This window comes from Prunus avium, chromosome 8, assembly GCF_965620075.1.
Source record: "Prunus avium chromosome 8, drPruAviu1.hap1.1, whole genome shotgun sequence".
In the NCBI taxonomy this organism is placed as follows: domain Eukaryota; kingdom Viridiplantae; phylum Streptophyta; class Magnoliopsida; order Rosales; family Rosaceae; genus Prunus; species Prunus avium.
This window is the reverse complement of record NC_142291.1, coordinates 31,758,630-31,779,700: the sequence shown is the minus strand read 5'-3', so window position 1 is coordinate 31,779,700 and position 21,071 is coordinate 31,758,630. Positions and strand designations below refer to the sequence as shown.

Genomic DNA, 21,071 nt, shown 5'->3' with positions numbered 1-21,071 from the left:
TCTTGCGGGTTATTTTTTCTTCGCAAACTTTGTATTGTAAATTTTGTTCAAAGTCAATAGCAACTCCTCAATGGCAATGGAAGCTAGCTCTGACTCTGTTTCTTCTCCTAAGGTAATCTTTAACTAGTTGAAATAGATTAAGTTTAATGGTTGATGCTAAAACATATATAGCTTTTTCTGAGAGCTTATGACCAAATCTAAAGGTTTGTTTGGTGAAGGCACAGACATGGTGTGATCACCTGGTTTTTTTTACCTCTGATCTCACCGGCATTCCCAGCTCTGATACTCCATGCAAGAGGTTCATGTTACTTTTTCAATGGTTGTTTTATACACTGAATTGTTGTTGTTGTTTTTGTGTTTTTTTTTATAATTTATTTAAAAACCCTGTTTGCTTTGTTTGTGAGTTGAGAATGATTTATTGTTTGGCATTTGGGAAAACAAAGATACACAAAAGAAATGGAGTAGAAAAGTGTGTATGTTAAATGAGCTTTAATTATCTGCTAGAGCCAAGACCCAAGTCATTGCCTAGTTGTAATAGAAAAGGAAAAGAAACTGTACCCTATTATGGAAAGTAGCTTTCTTTTTGTAATAATTTACTCTCTAGGTGACCTTAATTGCATATATATATATATATATACACATATATATCCCCAAAGGGCTAGAGCCATCAACTAGAAAGACAACTTCGATGAAAGAAGATTTCAAAGTTATTCTGGCATCTACCATTTTTACATTATCAAAGCCTGACTGCGTGAATGTGAACCATAACTTGGTATTTCTGATTTAATTTTGCGACTATGGGAACTGAAAGTTTTTAAAAGACTGGTGGTCTGTAAATTTAACCAAGTTAAAAGATAAAGAAGTTTGGTTGGTGTGTACTTTTAACAATCTCATTGTAAGCACTGAGATTCTGTTGTATATTTACCTGGCCAAAAATTGAATGTCTTCATTCCTCGGCTTGATCACAAAGGGTCCATCTTTTCTCACCATACGTTTAATTGACCAATCTCTGGTTACTTTCTTGGTTTAATTTCCCCTCCCACCTATGACTGTCTATTAAGCATTTGCTTTCTTAATTTGTATGCTGTTTCTCAGACATATGAATAAGTTGAGGTTGCTTACATGACTGCTACAATTGGTATAAGATTTCTGTATCCTTTGTCATGCAATAGATATGATTCCTTCTGCAAAAAATCTGTGTTTGCGTCTCAAATAGTATCAGTATAGGACCGTAGGAAGTGACTGCTGTTTAAATACTTTAAAGCCACCTAATCCAACAATGTGCGTAGCATCTTCCTAAGTACATCCTTATTCTTCAACCAATCTTAACAATCTCCCCCTTCCCCAGAAAGACTTTAGAAGGAAAACATAGGAAAATATATGTAGCATTGTTGCAGGCCTCTGAGGACTAGGATCCGCATTCTACAGCATGAGGTTGTTCTAGTTAATTTGTAGATTTGCAAGTTAAATAAACTTCAATTCATCTACATGAAGCCAAGACCATGTCATTACTTAAATAAACTCGTAGCACACTTGGTTTTTTGCCGGTTGTTGCTTGTATGTAAGTTGCAATAGGAAATGAAAGTAAACTTGTTCCTTTCATTGACGATAAAAGGATTCGAATGGCTTTCTCTTACATCAAATAGAATCTTCAGATTGTTATGGTAAAGAGAATCCAAAGGTTGCTCCTTCTGATTCTGTTCCCGTTTTACGTTGATCTGAGTCTGAGTGCCTCATAAATTAGATGCCAGCACCCCAGTTGGTTATGTTTCTGCTGTATGGACGTCCAGTATAGCTCTTTTGTGAACAAGCACATGGTTCAGCATTATCAGCAGACAAAGCATTGTCTTGCTCTCAGCTACAGGTACAATTATCAATGCTTTCCACAAATTTTTCCATCTTGAAGTCGTTTTTTATTTACTGTTCTACAGTGATTGTTTCCAAATTTGTTTTTCTCACTTTCTTATTTCAATCAGTGATCTATCAGTTTGGTGTTTCTCCTGTGATGCGTGTTTAGATGCTCAGTAATCCCACAGTTGCAGGGTGTGTATGAAACTGCCTACATACTGAAATCTGGAGAGGCCCCATCATTGCGAACGGTTTAATAGCTGTAAAATAACTGAGAGCTTATAACTGGAGGTGATAAAATAAATCACAGTACGCATGTTGGAGTTTTTCTTATCAGATGAGGTTCTTTAAAGAGACATTCATACCATTCGATTGCCAGGTATCATATTCCGTAGAACTTGATACTAAACATCATTCATGATCCACTGTACTCTATACCGAGGCATAAGTTCTGCAAATGTCTGTTATCCAAATGACATAATATTAAAGTTCATTGGCTAATTTGGACAATCATGGATTGTATTTATCAAGTCCTTTGAACTATTTGGTATTATTCAATGTGTTGTAGTTGAATGAGTCAAGGATAGTTTGCTAATTGTATATATGATATCCCTTAACAAATGGTCCTGCTTCGGGTTTCAATTTGTCATCCGTACCTCATCTATTTTTCTTAACCCTATTATTATATCCCATGCATATATAAGATGCAAAAAAATTTCCAGTTAAGAGCATGCTCTCAAGTTTGAATCTCTCTTGTATTCAAAAGAACTTGATAAATTGACCCAAAAAAGTACACTCCAGATAAAATGATTGAAATCCAGGCCCATTTGAATCCTAAGTTCTTTTTATTAATGTTTTTTGGGTCTGTAAATAAATCCCAAATATTTTATTTCAGACTATTTATTACTTTATTAGATCATCTACAACCCAAATTTCCCCTCTTCAAAATACAACTATTCATGTATTGTCTAAATTTAAATAGTTTTTTTCCTCCAATTATGCAGACTCAAAATTTGAGTCCATAACTTTAACCAAGGTGGTTGGTGTGAGTGGTTCGGCACTCTCATTCCTTAAGAGAGGTCAGGGGTTCGATCCCTGCTCTCATACGGAGTCACCACTTTGGCCAACACTTTACCCCTTACGGGCCGACCCGGTGTGAGTGGGGATTAGTCTGGGTTGTGGTTAAGGCTTAAAGGTGCCACCCATGGTTGAGGCCCATCCAGGACCACCTCATGGTTCAGACCAAAAAAAAAAAAAAAAAATTGAGTCCATAACTTTATTAAATTATTTCAGAATAGTTTAAGTCCAAGTTTTCTTGATTTAATTTTTATTTATTACTCCATGATTTATTTTTCCTAATATTTCAGCCTTAAAAAATTGAAAATTTCACAAACATAATTTTATCTCTGTTTTTTTATTATTTTAGTGTGCAATAAATCTTGAGTTTTGGAGTTGGATGTGATTATGAATAATTATTTAAATTATATTTATCTTTAGATTTGATTTTGGACCTTTGGATCTGTATTTTTAGCGTTGAAAATGGTGAGAAAAAATATTATTCGTAGGATGGGAAAGCAACTGTATAAGCTCATATTTAACGGCCACAATATCATGGCCTTACACACGCGGCCCCATATCAAGTGAATTAAGAAAGCTATCAATTCATTATTTGTATGAAAAATAAAGTCATTATCATGGCCTATAGAGCCCAAAAACACGAGGCAGAATATAGCCCAACTTATTGTTTGGGCATGTTTATAGCCGAGTCATTCTATAGTTAGGGTTTTAACCGTTGGATTATGCTAATTAATTTGATTTAATAATGACTAATAAATTTGATCAAACGATTAAGAAATGGTGCCTCATTTAAGAGCCTTAGATAAGATCCTCATTATAGAATTTTGGCAAAACGACACTTGTAGTCCCTGTGGTTTCCAACTTTTACCACTAAGGTCCCTATGATTTCAATTTTGTCACTTTTGCCACTATGGTTTAAGGCCCAGTTTGGCATTGCTGTGCTGTGAAAATAATCGCTGTCAGATTTGCTGTGAGAGAAATCAGCTGTGAGGGAAAGCAGTTTGGCGTTTGGTAAATTTTTTGTTAAAAGTGTTGTTGGTATTGATTTCCTCATAATCAGAAAATGATTGTGGCATAATCATTAAACCCAGCGCCTCTTCAAAACTGATTCATGCATAATCAGAAAATGAAAGCACCTCATTAGCTGCTTTCCCTTATAGCTTTCTCTTACAGCAATTTTTAACAATAAGTGATTTCCTCACAGTTTACCAAACGGGCTGGACTTCTCAAAATTTTTAAAAAATCACTTATCTCCCCAAATAAGCAATGTCAAACGGGCACTAAGAGTCCAAGCAATTCGAGGACACTTCTCAATTTCCGTCAGATTCCTTTTAGCTCTATTAGGGCATCAGTCGTTGCCGTTAGTTATTGAATAAGTGGAGGGGCATTAAGGTAAAATCCCCTGTAATTCAGCACAGCTGCTCAATTTAATAGCCAAAGCCAATGTGCTTCGACTCGTTGAGATGGGTCTCTTTGAAATCCTGCCCCCATTGCTTCTCAGTGGAAAGCTTCGGTTCATCTCCCACATGTGATTGGAGGCAAGTAGGTTCCTGCGTTTTCTGGCATATGCATTGTCTGGTTTTGCAAGGTCTTTGATGTTGGAAGAAGATGAAGCCTCTGCCAGACTCGTGAAGGACTTGGATTTGTAGTTATAGAATTTTGAGATCCCTCTCCTGCATAAAAAGACCCATTTCATCAGTCAAAACGCCCAGATCAAACAAGAAAAAAAAAACCAGCTCATATTATGCAAACAATTACAATTTACAACGAACCCAAATTAGAAACATCCTCTAAAACGACATGAATTTGACCTTTTGATTTAACCAATCAAGACAAACGTATAGATTGATTAAAAAACTAAAACAAAATTGCAAATAAGAAATTAAATGAATCTAGTTGAACTGCTGCTAACCTCATAGGTAAAACCTCCTCCAACGCGTTCATCATATCCAAAGGACCTTTATACGAGCTTTGAGCCTCATCATTCTCGAAGTCATCGCTCCCAGACTCATCATCGCTGTTATTCCCGATCGACACGTCGTCGAAGAAACCGCAACCTCGCCGGCGGGGACTCTCCGGCAATTTTCCGGCTAGTCGAACAGCAACCCACACGCGACCAACCCAGACAAGGGCGCGTTTGTCGATCCTGGTACTTCTACTATCCAAGCTATGAATTGCAGGGGATTTTACCTTAATGCCCCTCCACTTATTCAATAACTAACGGCAACAACTGATGCCCTAACAGAACTAAAAGAAATCTGATGGAAATTGAGAAGTGTCCTCGAATTGCTTGGACTCTTAAACCCCAGTGGCAAAAGTGATGAAATTGAAACCACAGGGACTACAAGTGTCGTTTTGCCTAGAATTTTTGGTTCTTAGCCCCATGGGTTGGAGATGTAATTCCGGAAAAAAATTAGGGCCCGTCCGGTAACGTTTTCGGAGAATGTTTTCTTAGAATATTTTCAGAGAATGAAAACAAGAAAATGAATTTGCATTTTCAGGAAATGAAAATGCGTCTGGAAGATTAATTAGAAAACATCTTCAGAAAACAAAAACAATGAAAACGTGTCTGGTAGTACAATTTGAAATAATAATATGTGAGTTATTTTTATGAAAACGTTTTCCATGAGAATGAAAACAACTTTATGAAAACATTTTCCATAAACTTGTTTTCATTTTATGAAAACATTCTCAGTGTTTTCTGTTTTTGGGCCACCAAACGTGTTTTTGCCTCATTTTTGTTCTTTGAAAATGAAAACAACCCCTTAAAATGTTACCGAACTAGCCCTTAAAATTTGGGTTTCAGCCCATATGGTTGGAGATGCCTTAGCCTAGAAGTTTCATAAAGAGAAGAGAGAGCTATAAAGGAGAGGAGGACATCAAAGTGAAAAAGGCGATTCAGCTTTTAGTTTGATCGATGTGTCCAAGTGACATACATAAACAGCGGTTTAGAAACCCAAAGACGCAAAGCAGCAACTCCTCAATGGCAAAGGAAGCTGGCTTTTCTCCTCCTAAGGTAATCTATCTGCGCTTAGTAACTAGTTGCTTTTTCTGAAAGCTTATGACTAAATCTAAATGGTTTGTTTGGTGAAGGCAAAGACATGGTGCGATCACCTGGGTCTTCTGTCCTCTGATCTCACCCGCATTCCCAAATCTGATACTCCATGCAAGAGGTTCGTGTTACTTCTTCAAATGGTTGCTTTAGACTCTGAATTGTTTTTGGTTGCTTTGCTTGGGAGTTGGGAATGATTGATTGTTTGGCATCTGGGAAAACAAAGATACACAAATGGAGTAGAAAAGTGTGCATGTTGAATGAACTTTAATTATCTGCTAGACCTAAGACCCAAGTGATTGCCTAGTTGAAATAGAAAAGGAAAATAAACGCAACCCTATTTTGAATCATTAGCTTTCTTTTGTAACAATTTACTATCTAGGTGACCTTAGTTTCACATATAATATATATCTCCCCGAAGGGCAAGAGCCATCAACTAGAAAGACAACTTCGATGAAAGAAGATTTCAAAGTTCTTCTGGCATCTACCGCTTTTGCACTATCAAACCCTGAGTGTGTATGAATCTTGAACCATAACTTGTATTTCTAATATGTGGACCAGTTTTGATATACTAGATGCCAGGACCTCAAGGAGAATTGGGTTTGTTTGTCCTGCAAGGACGTCTTCTGTAGTCGAATTGTGAACAGGCACTTCGTTGAGCATTATGAGCAGACAAATCATTGTCTTGCTGCCAGCTGCAGGTACCATTAGCAGTGCTTTCTACAAATTGTAGCCTTAAATCTTTCATTTTCTTTACTTTTCTAGAGTGATTGTTACGAATATTTCTTGGGGTTTTTGCTTACATTTTGAAACAGATATCATCAAAGAATTTGGTGTTTTCGCTGCGAAGCATTGTTAGATGCTCGAGTGATCCCACAATTGCGATCCTTTCTTTCACCCTTCAATGTGAGCTTCTTTGCTTTTGTTATTTTTATCGTCCACATTCCAATCACTCATATACTTTCGCATGTTTAGGAGGATCTATCCTCCTCATCCAAGCTAGAGAACATTGATGCGCTGATGGTTTCTGTTACTGATCTTATATCTAAGCCAGTTCCTAGCTTTGACTTTCGTCCAGCAGATGCGCAGTCGTTGGTTGGGCACGATGAGCTTGCATTGGCCAAGGAGGGACTCCGGAAGATCTTTGATCGTGGGTTAGAAGCTTTAGCTGATCATCAAGTGCAAAAGGAGTTTCTCACTTACTCAGCCATATTTCTAGCATACCATCCATCCCCATCAGAGTTGAAGGACCTTTCATCATTCGGGGTTAATCTTTCAGAGGAAACCTCTGCTTTATTCCAAGCTCAACACAAGTTGAAGGTGGCGTCAAACCTATCAGCCTCAATTACTCAGAAAAAGTTTGTGCTCCTGCAGCAAGCTTCAAAGTATGCTGAGGCGAAGAAAGAAATTATTGCCACGGATGAGAAAGTTGCCAACCTTAAGGCCATGATCAAAGAGTTGGAGTCCCAAATAAAGAATTTGGAAGCTTGTATAGCCACGGCTGAGAGTGATAGGGAGAAGACTCATGAGGTTTTGGATACCATTGATACACAAGTTACTACTGTGAGAGATGGATTAGTCTCAGACTTAGCACAAGCGTCTGCCATGGAGGGAATGACACGGGCAGCGAACGAGTTAGTAACTCAGCGGCAGTCAGCTTGGGATAGCCTGAGGACTAATTTTGCAAAGCTTTCCTGATGTATATGGCAGTCTGCATGGGATGGAAGGGAAGAACCCACTGTCAATGCTGTTGAAATGTTATTCAATGTGTTGTAGTTGAATGAGTCAAGGATAGTTTGCTAATTGTATATATGATATACCTTAACAAATGGTCCTACTTCAGGTTTCAATCTGTCATACGTACCTCATCTATTTCTCTTAACCCTATTATATCCCATGCATGTATAAGATGCAAAAACATTTCCAGTTAAGAGCGTGCTCTCCAGTTTGAATCTCTCTTCTTGAGTATATTATACTCAAAAGAACTTGATAAATTGACCCAAAAAAGTACACTCAAGATAAAATGATTGAAATTCAGGCCCATTTGAATCCTAAGTTATTATTATTATTATTTTTTGGGTCTATAAATAAATCCCAAATATTTTATTTCGGACTATTTATTACTTTAGATCATTTTCAAATAAATCCCTAATTTTTTTATCCGTTAATATATATATAAAAAAACATTCGTGACTTAATTTTATGAACATTATAACCTTAAAAAATCTAAATTCTAAAACACAATATAATTTCACTTAAAAATAAAGTTGTTTAACAAATGGATGTATATTTATAGATTTTGGAATGTGTTTTGGGGTTAGATCTTATTTATAATATTTTATTGATTTATTTTAACTGTTAGATTTTAATTTTAATTTTTTAATTTTTTATTTTAGGTGAGACCCAAGGATATCCACCGCCGACAGTAGTGACTAATCCCTTTCACCGCGGGAGCTCTCCCAATGGAGATAAATGGCTGGCCACAAAATGCGCTCCATTCCCATGGACGGGGATCGAACCCCTAATCTCATGGTTAAGGAATGAGGTGAGCTACCACCACACCACATCTCATGGTTGTTAGATTTTAATTTTAGTTGTTGGATCAAATTGAAATCAACCAATTTGAACAGCAGCTGTTGGATGGCAACGACTTATTCCCAGCAAGCGACACGCGTCCCACGGCTTTCCTTCATGTGGCTGACATCCTTGGCCCACCTCTTCTATTCCTTCTCATGGCTGCAAGTTGGCTTGGACTTGGCCCCACGACAATTCCAGTCTAGACAATAAATGGACCGGTATTTCACTGGGTTTTGCCTGAATTGGTAATTTAGCCCGTTCGGATATAAAGTTGGAGGCCGAAATGTCAAAATTTGACATTTGGCCTGCAAGGTTGGAGATGGCCTCATTAGACCATCTCCAACTCAAATTTTCCCTCAAAATATAATTATTTACGTATTGCCTATAGTCAAATTGTTTTTTCCTCCAACCATATAAACTTAAAATTTGAGTCCACAATTGTATCATAATAGTTTACGTCCAAGTTTTCTTGATTTAATTTTTGTTTATTATTTCATGATTTATTTTTTCAAATATTTTAGCCTACAAAAATTGAAAATTTCACAAACATAATTCTATCTCTGTTTTTTGTGTGTGCAATAAATCTTGAGTTTTGAAGTTGGATCTGATTATGAATAATTATTTAAATTATTTTTACCTTTAGATTTGATTTTGGACCTTTGGATCTGTATTTTTAGCGTTGAAAATGGTGAGAAAAAATATTGGTGGTTGGATGGGAAAGCAACTGTATAAGCTCATATTTAAATAATTTAAAAACTAAAAGCATACTCAAATTGTGGCCATTGATACCAACAGTCACAATATTATGGCCTTACACGCGGTCACATATGAAGTGAATTAAAAAAGCTATCGATTAATTATTTGTATGAAAAATAAAATCAATATCATGGCCTATCCAGTCCAGCCAAAACACGAGGCAGAATATAACCCAACTTATTGGTTGGACATGTTTATAGTCGAGTCGTTCTATAGTGAAGGCCTTACTGATTAATTTGTATCGGATAGTATTAAGATGTTTCGTAAGTCAGACTGTATTGACTAATTTCTATCATATAGTATTAATATGTTTTGGAGAGTACTGACTGTTTATCTATAATATTATAAGGCGTTTGGTGATGTTCCGAATAAATAGTATGATTAAATTATACTGTGTTTGGTGCTGTTCCGGATAAAATCGGATCATACTATTTTTTGAAGAAAAAAAATCTTTGATAATTTAATGAAAATTTAAATTCATACGAAAATTAAGGAGTAATTTAGTGGGAAGTTAAAAGGGCTTTTAATTTACCTGCTGCTTCTTGCCATTAATCCCATATATCCATCCATCATCATGAATTTGCCTAAATACATTTTAGTTAATTTAATTTTCAGCATTCATCAAATTAAATCGAACAATCCACTCATCGACCAAACTAAAGCTTGAATTTTGTAAAACTGAATTATGAACCAAACTCATCCAAACTCATCCACTCCCCAACAACCAAACCCAAGGTTTTTGGTTACTCTTCTAAACATCGAGTTTCAATTCAATGCAAAACATAGAGAAATAGATAATTCCACGATGTAATTACATTCCTAACCTAATTTTCACCAAAAAAAAAAACTCATAACCTAATTTCCACAAAATTTAATAAAAGATGAAATATATAAAGAAATGAAAGATGAAGACAAGAGAACAGAGAAGAAGCATATTGGAGAGAGAGAGACAGACAGAGAGAGAATAACATATGGAGAAGATAGTATAAAAGAACCCTATGGAGAAGAAGATGAAAATAGGATTTTTTCACGTGAAAACGTGTGTGTTCTTTTTCCCTAGCCATATAATTAAGCGTGTATTATCTCAATCGAGGTGTGTGGGTTGTATTAGTTAGTCAGGTAATGAGAGTATTAAAAGCCCAAGCCCAAGCCCAAGCCGTTTAAAATAGTTAGATAATTAAATAATACAAGTTGACACCAAACAACTAACATGGACTGTTTACTCCTATCTAGAGTCTAATACGGTGTACCAAACGAGCCCTAGCAATCTTCAAAAATTATGAAAATATTCATGGACAACCGTCAAGATGCTATCTTCCATCTCTAATTAGAATTATGTCAAACTCTATTATGAGGAATATTTGGCGAATTTATCCTTTTCGTGACTCATAAGCTGAAAAACCAGTAAATAACTAAAATTAACATCTTTAGTCCAAATTAATTCACAAAACTACGTTTAATCGTTTTATTAGTCCCTTAATTTAGACCCGATTTGTATTTGAGTCCCTCAATTTCCAAAATCGTTCATGTGATCCTTCAACTTCAGTTTCGTTAAGACAAATGGTCCTATCGTCAATTTTGTTAACTTTTTTGTTAAATGCCGGGGCAAAATGGTATTTTTGTATTAAATTGATTAAAATATAAATAAAAAATTAAAATTAAACTCTCTCTCTCTCTCTCCCTCTATCCCGATTTCTACTCCCCCCAAACTTTATTTTATTTTATTTTATTGGTTTTTTATTTGATTTTCTTTTATTGTTATTTTAAAGATATGATTTTTTATTCATTTTTTTTGTTTTAATATAAAAATACCTTTTTGCCCCTGCATTTAACAGAAAAGTTAACAAAATTGACGGCAGAACCATTTGTCCTAACGAAATTGAAGTTGAAGGACCACGGGAACGATTTTGGAAATTGAGGGACTCAAATGCAAATCGGGTCTAAGTTCAGGGACTAATAAAACGATTAACCCCACAAAACTAAGTAAGAAGGATATAAAATCATGTGAAATTATGAACATATCAGATGCCCTTGGAGCATCCACAGTGGGAGGGTGTATTTTCGGGGGTGTAAAGCCACTTTTACATCCCCTTTACACCTCCGAGACTTGTAAATGTGATTTTTGCTCTAGTGGGAAAGATGTATAGTTATTTTTTTTCACTTTTTTTGCTGTAGGTCCCAATTTTGTCCCCTTTTCCTCACATTTTCTCGTGTAGGTCCCACCTGCAAGAGATGTAAAAAAAGATGTATATGTGCATCTACATTTGCATCTCATGGTGGTGATGCAAATTTACACTCGTTTACATCTCTCTATTGCGGGTGATTCCGATCACAAAGGGTGTATATTTAACATACACCTCATTATACACACTTTCACTGTGGATACTCTTAGCCTAAAAGTTTCATAAGGAGAAGAGAGAGCAATAAAGGAGAGGAGGACCTCAAAGTCAAAGTCATGAAAAAAAGGCGATTTAGCTTTTAGTTTGATTGATGTATCCAAGTGACATACATAAGAGCAATTCCACCAGTTGCCCTTAGCCATGGCCGCGGGGGGGCTAGGGCAGCCACTATTCACATGAATAGTGGCTGCCCTTGCAAAAAACAATTTATGTTTCCAGCAGTTGCCTTAGTCTATGGCAAATACTATTCATTTTTTATATTTTTTTCACAAATTTTTTTACTTAAATAATTAATTTGGACAATATTTTCGAATAAGATTTTTGGGTTCCTACGTGTCAATACTATTAGGGTTAGAAGAAAATGTATGAGGATTTGGTGTTGAAAGTGAAGAGTAGGGGTAGGTATTTATAGGAAAAAATTCCAGTATTTTTTTTAAAATAATTTCAGATTTTTTTTCATTTTTTTATAGCAAAAATATTGGCTGCCGTTGGATTGGAGAGAGAAAAGAGATCGGAGTGCCCAGATTGCGCCAGCTATCCCAGAGCCATTGGGCGCGCGCAAGGCTGACATGGGGCTGGACCTGCCCTCGGGCCAGCCCGACTTTGTGGACCCCACCAGATTCTCAGGCCAAACCTTGCTGCTGGAGGCCCTTTTTCTCCCAAACCCCCCCTAGCCTCAGTCCAAACCCCACTGCTGGACTTGCTCTAAACAGCGGTTTAGAAACCCAAAGACGCAAAGCAGCGACTCCTCAATGGCAAAGGAAGCTGGCTCTGGCTCTTCTCCTAAGGTAATCTATCTGCGCTTAGTAACTAGTTGCTTTTTCTGAAAGCTTATGACTAAATCTAAATGGTTTGTTTGGTGAAGGCACAGACATGGTGCGATCACCTGGGTCTTCTGTCCTCTGATCTCACCCGCATTCCCAACTCTGATACTCCATGCAAGAGGTTCGGGTTACTTCTTCAATGGTTGTTTTATTTATACTCTGAATTGTTCTTGCTTGCTTTGCTCGGGAATTGGGAATGATTGATTGTTTTGCATCTGGGAAAACAAAGATACACAAAAGAAATGGAGTAGAAAAGTGTGCATGTTGAATGAACTTTAATTATCTGCTAGACCCAAGACCCAAGTGATTGTCTAGTTGAAACTTGAAATAGAAAAGGAAAATAAACTCAACCCTATTTTGAATCATTAGCTTTCTTTTTGTAACAATTTACTATCTAGGTGACCTTAGTTTCACATATAATATATATCTCCCCAAAGGGCAAGAGCCATCATCTAGAAAGACAACTTCGATGAAAGAAGATTTCAAAGTTCTTCTGGCGTCTACCACTTTTACACTATCAAACCCTGAGTGTGTATGAATCTTGAACCATAACTTGTATTTCTAATATGTGGACCAGTTTTGATATACTAGATGCCAGGACCTCAAGGAGACTTGGGTTTGTTTGTCCTGCAAGGACGTCTTCTGTAGTCGAATTGTGAACAGGCACTTCGTTGAGCATTATGAGCAGACAAATCATTGTCTTGCTGCCAGCTGCAGGTACCATTAGCAGTGCTTTCTACAAATTGTAGCCTTAAATCTTTCATTTTCTTTACTTTTCTAGAGTGATTGTTACGAATATTTCTTGGGGTTTTTGCTTACATTTTGAAACAGATATCATCAAAGAATTTGGTGTTTTCGCTGCGAAGCATTGTTAGATGCTCGAGTGATCCCACAATTGCGATCCTTTCTTTCACCCTCCAATGCCTCCAAGGTGAGCTTCTTTGCTTTTGTTATTTTTATCGTCCACATTCCAATCACTCATATACTTTCGCATGTTTAGGATCTATCCTCCTCATCCAAGCTAGAGAACATTGATGCGCTGATGGTTTCTGTTACTGATCTTATATCTAAGCCAGTTCCTAGCTTTGACTTTCGTCCAGCAGATGCGCAGTCGTTGGTTGGGCACGATGAGCTTGCATTGGCCAAGGAGGGACTCCGGAAGATCTTTGATCGTGGGTTAGAAGCTTTAGCTGATCATCAAGTGCAAAAGGAGTTTCTCACTTACTCAGCCATATTTCTATCATACCATCCATCCCCATCAGAGTTGAAGGACCTTTCATCATTCGGGGTTAATCTTTCAGAGGAAACCTCTGCTTTCCTCCAAGCTCAACACAAGTTGAAGGTGGCGTCAAACCTATCAGCCTCAATTACTCAGAAAAAGTTTGTGCTCCTGCAGCAAGCTTCAAAGTATGCTGAGGCGAAGAAAGAAATTATTGCCACGGATGAGAAAGTTGCCAACCTTAAGGCCATGATCAAAGAGTTGGAGTCCCAAATAAAGAATTTGGAAGCTTGTTTAGCCACGGCTGAGAGTGATAGGGAGAAGACTCATGAGGTTTTGGATACCATTGATACACAAGTTACTACTGTGAGAGATGGATTAGTCTCAGACTTAGCACAAGCGTCTGCCATGGAGGGAACGACACGGGCAGCGAACGAGTTAGTAACTCAGCGGCAGTCAGCTTGGGATAGCCTGAGGACTACTTTTGCAAAGCTTTCCTGATGTATATGGCAGTCTGTATGGAAGGGAAGAACACACTGTCAATGCTTTTGAAATGTTAGAGGATGGTCTTCTAGACTATGTTTCATTAACCAAGGCTCATAATTTCGACCTTTCTGTCGTATCGTAAGCTCACTTGGTCACTCGCTTTTGGATATGGAAGTGATCAAGCTCGGCTAATCTTGCTTTGTCCAACTCTTCCTGCATTATGGCTTGATCATTGTTGGATAGAGTTTGGTTCTGATTGTTGATGGCTATCTCCATTTACAAAATTGCATTGTCGTTGTAGCCTAAGGAAAATGGTATGGTTCCATCAAACCAAAAGAAAATTGGCATATGGTTCCAGTCCTGAACTTCTTAGATGTTTAATAGGTCCAGAAGGTATTTAAAGTAGATAGAGCCAAGTCCTTGGGTTTTCTTGACCATAGTTTCTATGAATGTCGTGAATTGTTTGTCACTCAACTCAGTCTACCAATTGATTTAAGTAAAGTCCGTTGATTCATTGTTGTCTCTCTCTCCCTCTCCTATTTCGTCCTACTATTATCACATTTTCCTTATTTCTTTAATCTTCTTTTAGCCAAAAAGAAGTACAAGAACCAAAAAGTAAATCAAAATGGTTTGCGGTTAAACTGGATTAGCCGGAATTCATGATCAGCCAAACTTTATATGGGGACACAATAAACCTCAAGGGTTATGGTAATGTCATAATCAAATTGACAAAATAGAAAATTAAAATTGCTAATTTGGACAACCATGGAATTGATCAATCTAGCCCTTTCAAGTGTAGAAGCTGTTCATGTACAAGCTTTGTCTACTGCTGCACATGCACAAAGGGCAAAGTCCCGCAAAATATGCAAGGGGGTACTATCGATATGTTTTATCTGTAACTCATGCACTTTTTTATATGAAGTTGATTACAATCAATGCTGTGTACAATAATACCATCAACTCTAATAATTCAACATCTGATCCAGAAAGTACTTAATACATTGTGTCTTCAAATCCTGAAGTAAGTCCTAGTAGATCGCAAGCACGCTGCTCGCACTCTAACTTGCCCCACCTTGCATCAACTCGCTCACAGGGGAAAACTGGTTTGCTAAGGCTGTATCAATAACACCACATTTTAGCACTCAAAAGAATTCAGTTTGTCAAAATGTAAAAATTATCAGGTTCCTCAAAGGGCCACAGATCAAATAGCATCTCAAATTACAGAACCAGGACAGTTGAGCTGGTGCCTGGTGTCAGCCAGACTACCTTTCAAACACTCTGGTGACTAAATCCGATCTTAGCAGTGCAAATAAACTCTAGTATCTGGTCAGAAAAAAACTAATAGCATTGTGCGGAGATTTCTGCAGAACTTACCTTCTGTTAACTGTATTATGCACGTGACATAGCCATTGGGAGAATTCAGCATGTGATCCAGCCTGTACAGGATTTGATCTGCCAAACATGCAGCAAAGATGCATCTATTGGTTCAAAATTATACGGAAGAAGCATTTGGAGATCGTACGGTAAAGCATCTGAATGTCACATTTAATCAATTGATAGCAAAGGACCTATAACGTAGTTGAGAATTATGGAAAAATAGAGAACAAACATGATGAGCAAAGTTAAAATGAAGATGAAATTGTGCACCTGAGAATTTCTTGAAAGTGATCTGCACATTCCTTGCAGGGGTACATTCGTGATAATATTGACATCTGCATAATAAATGCACGCAAAATGAGTTGCTCTAATTGCATAATCCAATTCTTCCACATTATGTATATCAGTTTCACACCTAACAATATATTATCACAGTGGCTTCTTGAAAGACGAAGTCCAACATAGAAAAAAGAAAACATGCCCAACAAATGAATTATTTTAGAATAAAATAATGAGGTTGCACAAAGTTTATGAAGAAAAAACATTTTCCTTCTAGAAAATCCTACATTAAGTTCTGATGAGACTCCATCCGAAAGAAATAAGGATTTAAGAAGGGCAGGAATATTGTCACTCCTTTTTACCTTGCACTCCATATTGTGAGTGCATAAAAATCATAAGATAATCAGTTTGGAGTGCCAGAGGTTAATTGAGGAGTGCTAATGAGCTAATGGTGCTATCCTTTAAGAAAAAATGATTTGCAATCATATTTCCGCAGGAGTAGGATTGTGAAACTCTTCTTAGCTCTTCAGAAATGAACAAAGAACAGCTAATGAAGTAGATTTATGGTCCATTACTATATAATAACTTAACGGAAACCCAACTGAAGCACCAAGTCATGGCATCATTTTAGTTCTGGTACATAGACTAGTTAAAAGAAGAGAAGAGAAGAGAAGAGAAGAGAAGAGAAGAGAGAGAGAGAGAGAGAGAGAGAGAAGCATATACCAATTCTTTTACATCCTTCTTCTGTTGCCTTGTTGGTTTATCTGGATACTGAAAGAAATAAAAGTTATTAAATAATTCAATCTACATGAAATGGTTAATAATTACATGCGCATAATACATCATTTTGTTGTGATCAAGAGCAGAAGGTGCAGTATACATAAGTAATTTTCTTGCAAATGTCTATTTTTTAGCTGGTAGTCTGCAGTAGTTATCTTTAGGATAATTAAAAAACAAGATATTTTTGTAAAGCAAGGGGAATGAACCAAGTGACTAGTTAGTTTATAGTACACCAACTTTACTTTCAATTTTGTTCTGGATTCGTTAACAACTTTATTGCACACTGCAAATAATACTAACACTCACTACTTTGTTTACCTGAGCAGCAAGAGTGTGAAGAAAAGTCCAAGTGGCTCTTCCAAGCTCTTCTTTAGTCGAAGGACTAGCCGAATTTCCCTGAATATAAGGAATTGATTCATCATTATCAACAAAGCAATTTCCTGTTGAAATTCTAAATAAGTTTTTGACAGAATAAAATGGCTTGAAAATGCCATGGAAGCTAACTATGGCTACTGGTGCCTACAGGAACTCAACCTGCATACATTTTCCACAACAAAATAATGAATCCAATTTAAAAATCTATAAAGTGAAAGATATGGCATTAGTATACAACTCAACCCGTCTCAGCTAATAAGCCATCCTATGTTGCTGCAAACACAATATCTCAGCCGACCCTACATTTACACACAAAACCCACCAAACAAATGCTTCCAACAAAAAAACATATTTCAATGGGATTCACACTACGTGAATTAGAGAAAAATCCACATGCACTAACACATAATAATCAGCGCTAGACTCGTTCAGGACTTCTATCAAACAGTTACCGAGTTACCCATCTCTCTAAGACAGAAGACAAACAAGGAAATCCAACAAAGGCTGCAACTTTAGATTTAAAACACTGCAAACGAGTGAGTGTAACGATCATCAATGAGAAAGAGTACCTTTTTCTTGTTGATGAGATCGGTGGGCTGGGGATGGGTGGAGACATTTTCTGACGAACGTACTTTGGAGGAGGAAGAGACAGAGAAAAGGCGTGTTTGGGTTGTGGGAGAGGAGTGGTGAGGTTGGCCTATGAGATTAGAGAGTTGGGCTTGAATTGAATTTGAGACTTTCGCAACAGTTTGAAACAGTGCCTGCAATGGATGCTCCGACATTTTCAGAGACAGCGAGACGCGAAGGAGATATGTGGCGGGAAAAAGACGGCTTGTTTGGTGTATGAATTCTAATATGGAATATTTGCTTAAGTACTAGTAAGTAATTAGTCACGATTCAAGAGCCCACTTTAGAAAAGAAAAAAAATATTTTAAAGTGATTTTAGAACTCTCGGGCACCATTTTCTTACAAGCCGATTTTTAAGGGCAATTTCTATCTATAGGTTAGAAAAATCGCTGTAGGATGGTGTATTAGGTAACTTGTTACGTGCAATTTTTATTTTTTTCTAGCAGAACTTGTTACATGCATTCTAATGGCACCTCTATCTATTTTATGTCCCTTGTTTCCGACCAACTTACATTCACATAATCAACGATCACGTTGGGGGACCATTGGGTCATTATCATCTCTCATCAATCGTCATATCTTCCACATTATACATGCCATATTCAGTACGCAATCCAACACAATGGCGTATGGGAGCCAGTGTCTTGACATCCCAACATTCCACATAAATATTAGCCTCACGTGACTCTACAGCGCGTATGCAGCGCATCCAAAGTCAAAGATTAGACTCGCCCACAAATGAAGGATCCATTTTCACCACTTCTGTGGAAGGAAGTGGCTTTAGTTTCTTCCAAGAAGCAAAATAGGAAGAGAGGGTTCATAGATCCAATCCAACACCTCTGTTGTGAAAATCGTGCCACACCAAGTTTGGCAAATCCTTCAAAACAGGTACTTTCTCTGAACAAAATCACCTGCAGAAACTTCCTTGATTGTTTTTGTTATGGGTTTTGATGGAGCTTGCAGGCTACAGTTACAGCTTAGCATCATGAAACAATAACCAGATCTAAATTTCAGGCATAACCCAGTTCATTGAATCCATTAGGCTGCTTGGTATTGGAGTTCAGATATTTTTCCCTTTGCTGTCTGTGGATGGCTGAAGAGGGAATAGTCAGTGATGATGCAAAGAACGCAGCTGCAAAACCAAACCCAAAGTTGACACTTTTGCCTCTAATAGCTCTAATTTTCTATGAGGTTTCTGGGGGTCCTTTTGGTGTAGAGGATTCAGTCAGGGCTGGGGGTGGCCCTCTTTTGTCTTTGCTTGGTTTCTTGGTGTTTCCTTTGTTTTGGAGCATCCCAGAAGCTTTAGTGACAGCTGAGCTTGCCACAAGCTTCCCTGAAAATGGTGGATATGTGCTCTGGATATCAGCAGCTTTTGGGCCTTTCTGGGGTTTCCAAGAGGGCTTTTGGAAATGGTTTAGTGGGGTTATGGACAACGCTCTTTACCCTGTCCTATTCCTGGATTACTTGAAGCATTCATTTCCCATCTTCAACCGGTTGATAGCTCGAATTCCAGCTCTTTTGGGAATAACATTCTCATTGACATACTTGAACTACCGTGGACTACACATTGTCGGGTTCTCTGCTGTTTCTCTTGCGATTTTCTCACTTTGCCCGTTTCTTGTAATGGCGATTCTTTCTATTCCCAGAATAAGGGTTAAGCAGTGGCTAGTTGTAGACTTTAAGAAGGTGGATTGGAGGGGATACTTCAATAGTATGTTTTGGAATCTGAACTATTGGGATAAGGCAAGTACCCTTGCAGGGGAGGTTGAAAATCCAAGTAAGACATTTCCAAAGGCGCTTCTCGGGGCTGTAGTTGTGGTGGTTTCTTCATATTTGATCCCACTTCTTGCTGGAACAGGAGCTTTAAACTCTGCCTCTAGTGAGTGGACTGATGGGTACTTTGCTGAAGTTGGGATGTTAATAGGTGGCTTTTGGCTTAAGTGGTGGATTCAAGCAGCTGCTGCAATGTCTAACATGGGGTTGTTTGAAGCAGAAATGAGCAGTGATGCCTTTCAACTTCTTGGGATGAGTGAGATGGGAATGCTTCCGGCTATATTTGCTTCAAGGTTTGTAACTCGTATGCTTCATCTCCCTTAGCAACCTCAAGGAAATGAACCTTTGATGGCATATTTCATCTATAAACTTAATTGACAGATTATTTATAATTTATATCCCAAGATTCGATAGGTTCAAAGAAAAGGACCTTTTGCTTCCAAATTGAGTCCGATGCTATCTGACCTTAGGTGCAGTGTTGATGAGCACTTACCTGATTGTTTGTTTAATTCCATCTTGTAGGTCAAAGTATGGAACACCCACTGTTAGCATTTTGTGCTCTGCTACCGGAGTTATCTTCTTGTCGTGGATGAGTTTTCAGGAAATTTTGGAATTTCTTAATTTCTTATATGCTATAGGAATGCTTCTTGAATTTGCAGCTTTTATAAAATTGAGAGTAAAGAAGCCAGACCTTCATCGACCTTACAAAGTCCCCTTCCAAACATTTGGGGCAACAATGCTTTGCCTGCCTCCTGCATTGTTGCTTGTTCTTGTTATGTGCTTGGCTTCTCTAAGGACTTTCTTTGTAAGTGGTTGTGTAATCATTGTTGGGGTTTTGTTGTACCCTCTTTTAGTTCATGCAAAGGATAGGAAGTGGGCACATTTTGATGCAGAACAACCTGCTGAGCCTCCCCTTAACTGTCCGGCTGGCCATTCATCGGCTTCGCAGTTGCATCCAGAAGATGCAGATGAGGCTTCAGTTGGCCTTCTCACAGACTTGTCACCTGATACAGAACAAGAACCCTCCAAATTGAGGTCAGAAGAAGTCTTGAAATTAGAGTAGCCAGTCCTTTTCATACTAACTTTCACAGGTTCGCAAAGCTATAAACGAATGTATAATTCTTTACCATATAAGCTGTAATTCTAATACATGCAATGCAGCACTATGTGTTTGAAGTGAAGTGTTTGAAGCTGTAATTCTTTTTGTTATGTGTTTGAAGTTGTTTTGATGCATTGGTGTTCGTCTGAAGTTAGTTTGTGCAAGATGAAAACTGGGTTTGAAAACTGTACATGCTTTCAGAGTTTCGATTGCCTTGAAAAGGTTATAAAGTTCTTTTGCAAAGGATAGAAAAATGTACAATAATCATCAAATGCAAAACCCAGATGGTCCTCTTTGTTGGCATCTCAACTCTACAATGTCCTCGAAGTGAAGTCAATGAACCACGCTAACAATTCTAGGCTCCTACTTTATCTATCCATAGCGAGCTGCTCACCAGCTGCTTGTTTTGCACACAAGCGAATATTTGTTTGAATTTGGCTCGTTTGGGAATGCTTCTTTAGGAAGCACATGCTTACAAGTGCTTCTAACAAAAGCACTTTTATTATAAAAATGTTGAAATTTT

The 21,071-nt window shown here is 37.6% G+C and overlaps 4 protein-coding genes and 1 pseudogene across 5 annotated transcripts; 3 read left to right on the top strand and 2 right to left on the bottom strand.

Annotated features, from left to right (window-relative positions):
- Positions 1-3,845: 3,845 nt before the first annotated feature.
- Positions 3,846-5,310, bottom strand: LOC148292543 (uncharacterized). Its single transcript, XM_088245857.1, has 3 exons — positions 5,230-5,310; positions 4,838-5,142; positions 3,846-4,598 (listed from the first exon to the last, which is right to left on the bottom strand). Exons 1-3 carry the CDS (start codon positions 5,308-5,310, stop codon positions 4,313-4,315), a joined length of 672 nt encoding a protein of 223 aa, XP_088101983.1. The 3' UTR covers positions 3,846-4,312.
- A 481-nt stretch (positions 5,311-5,791) lies between these two features.
- LOC110772629 (uncharacterized) lies at positions 5,792-7,871 on the top strand (annotated as a pseudogene). The gene is made up of 4 exons (XR_015826071.1): positions 5,792-5,941; positions 6,019-6,098; positions 6,553-6,678; positions 6,793-7,871. The product of XR_015826071.1 is annotated as an uncharacterized LOC110772629 (transcript).
- A 4,469-nt stretch (positions 7,872-12,340) lies between these two features.
- On the top strand, positions 12,341-14,752 carry LOC110772622 (uncharacterized). The gene is made up of 5 exons (XM_021977076.2): positions 12,341-12,497; positions 12,575-12,654; positions 13,125-13,250; positions 13,365-13,464; positions 13,534-14,752. The coding sequence occupies exons 1-5, from the start codon at positions 12,462-12,464 to the stop codon at positions 14,251-14,253; spliced, it is 1,062 nt and encodes a 353-aa protein (XP_021832768.1). The 5' UTR covers positions 12,341-12,461; the 3' UTR covers positions 14,254-14,752.
- Positions 14,753-14,963: 211 nt separating this feature from the next.
- On the bottom strand, positions 14,964-18,067 carry ERV1 (Erv1/Alr family protein). Its single transcript, XM_021977099.2, has 6 exons — positions 17,619-18,067; positions 16,993-17,070; positions 16,618-16,665; positions 15,886-15,950; positions 15,613-15,690; positions 14,964-15,352 (listed from the first exon to the last, which is right to left on the bottom strand). The coding sequence occupies exons 1-6, from the start codon at positions 17,829-17,831 to the stop codon at positions 15,232-15,234; spliced, it is 603 nt and encodes a 200-aa protein (XP_021832791.1). The 5' UTR covers positions 17,832-18,067; the 3' UTR covers positions 14,964-15,231.
- A 324-nt stretch (positions 18,068-18,391) lies between these two features.
- Positions 18,392-20,646, top strand: PUT5 (Amino acid permease family protein). Its single transcript, XM_021977100.2, has 3 exons — positions 18,392-18,564; positions 18,691-19,742; positions 19,972-20,646. Exons 2-3 carry the CDS (start codon positions 18,766-18,768, stop codon positions 20,510-20,512), a joined length of 1,518 nt encoding a protein of 505 aa, XP_021832792.1. The 5' UTR covers positions 18,392-18,564; positions 18,691-18,765; the 3' UTR covers positions 20,513-20,646.
- The last annotated feature ends 425 nt before the right edge of the window (positions 20,647-21,071 follow it).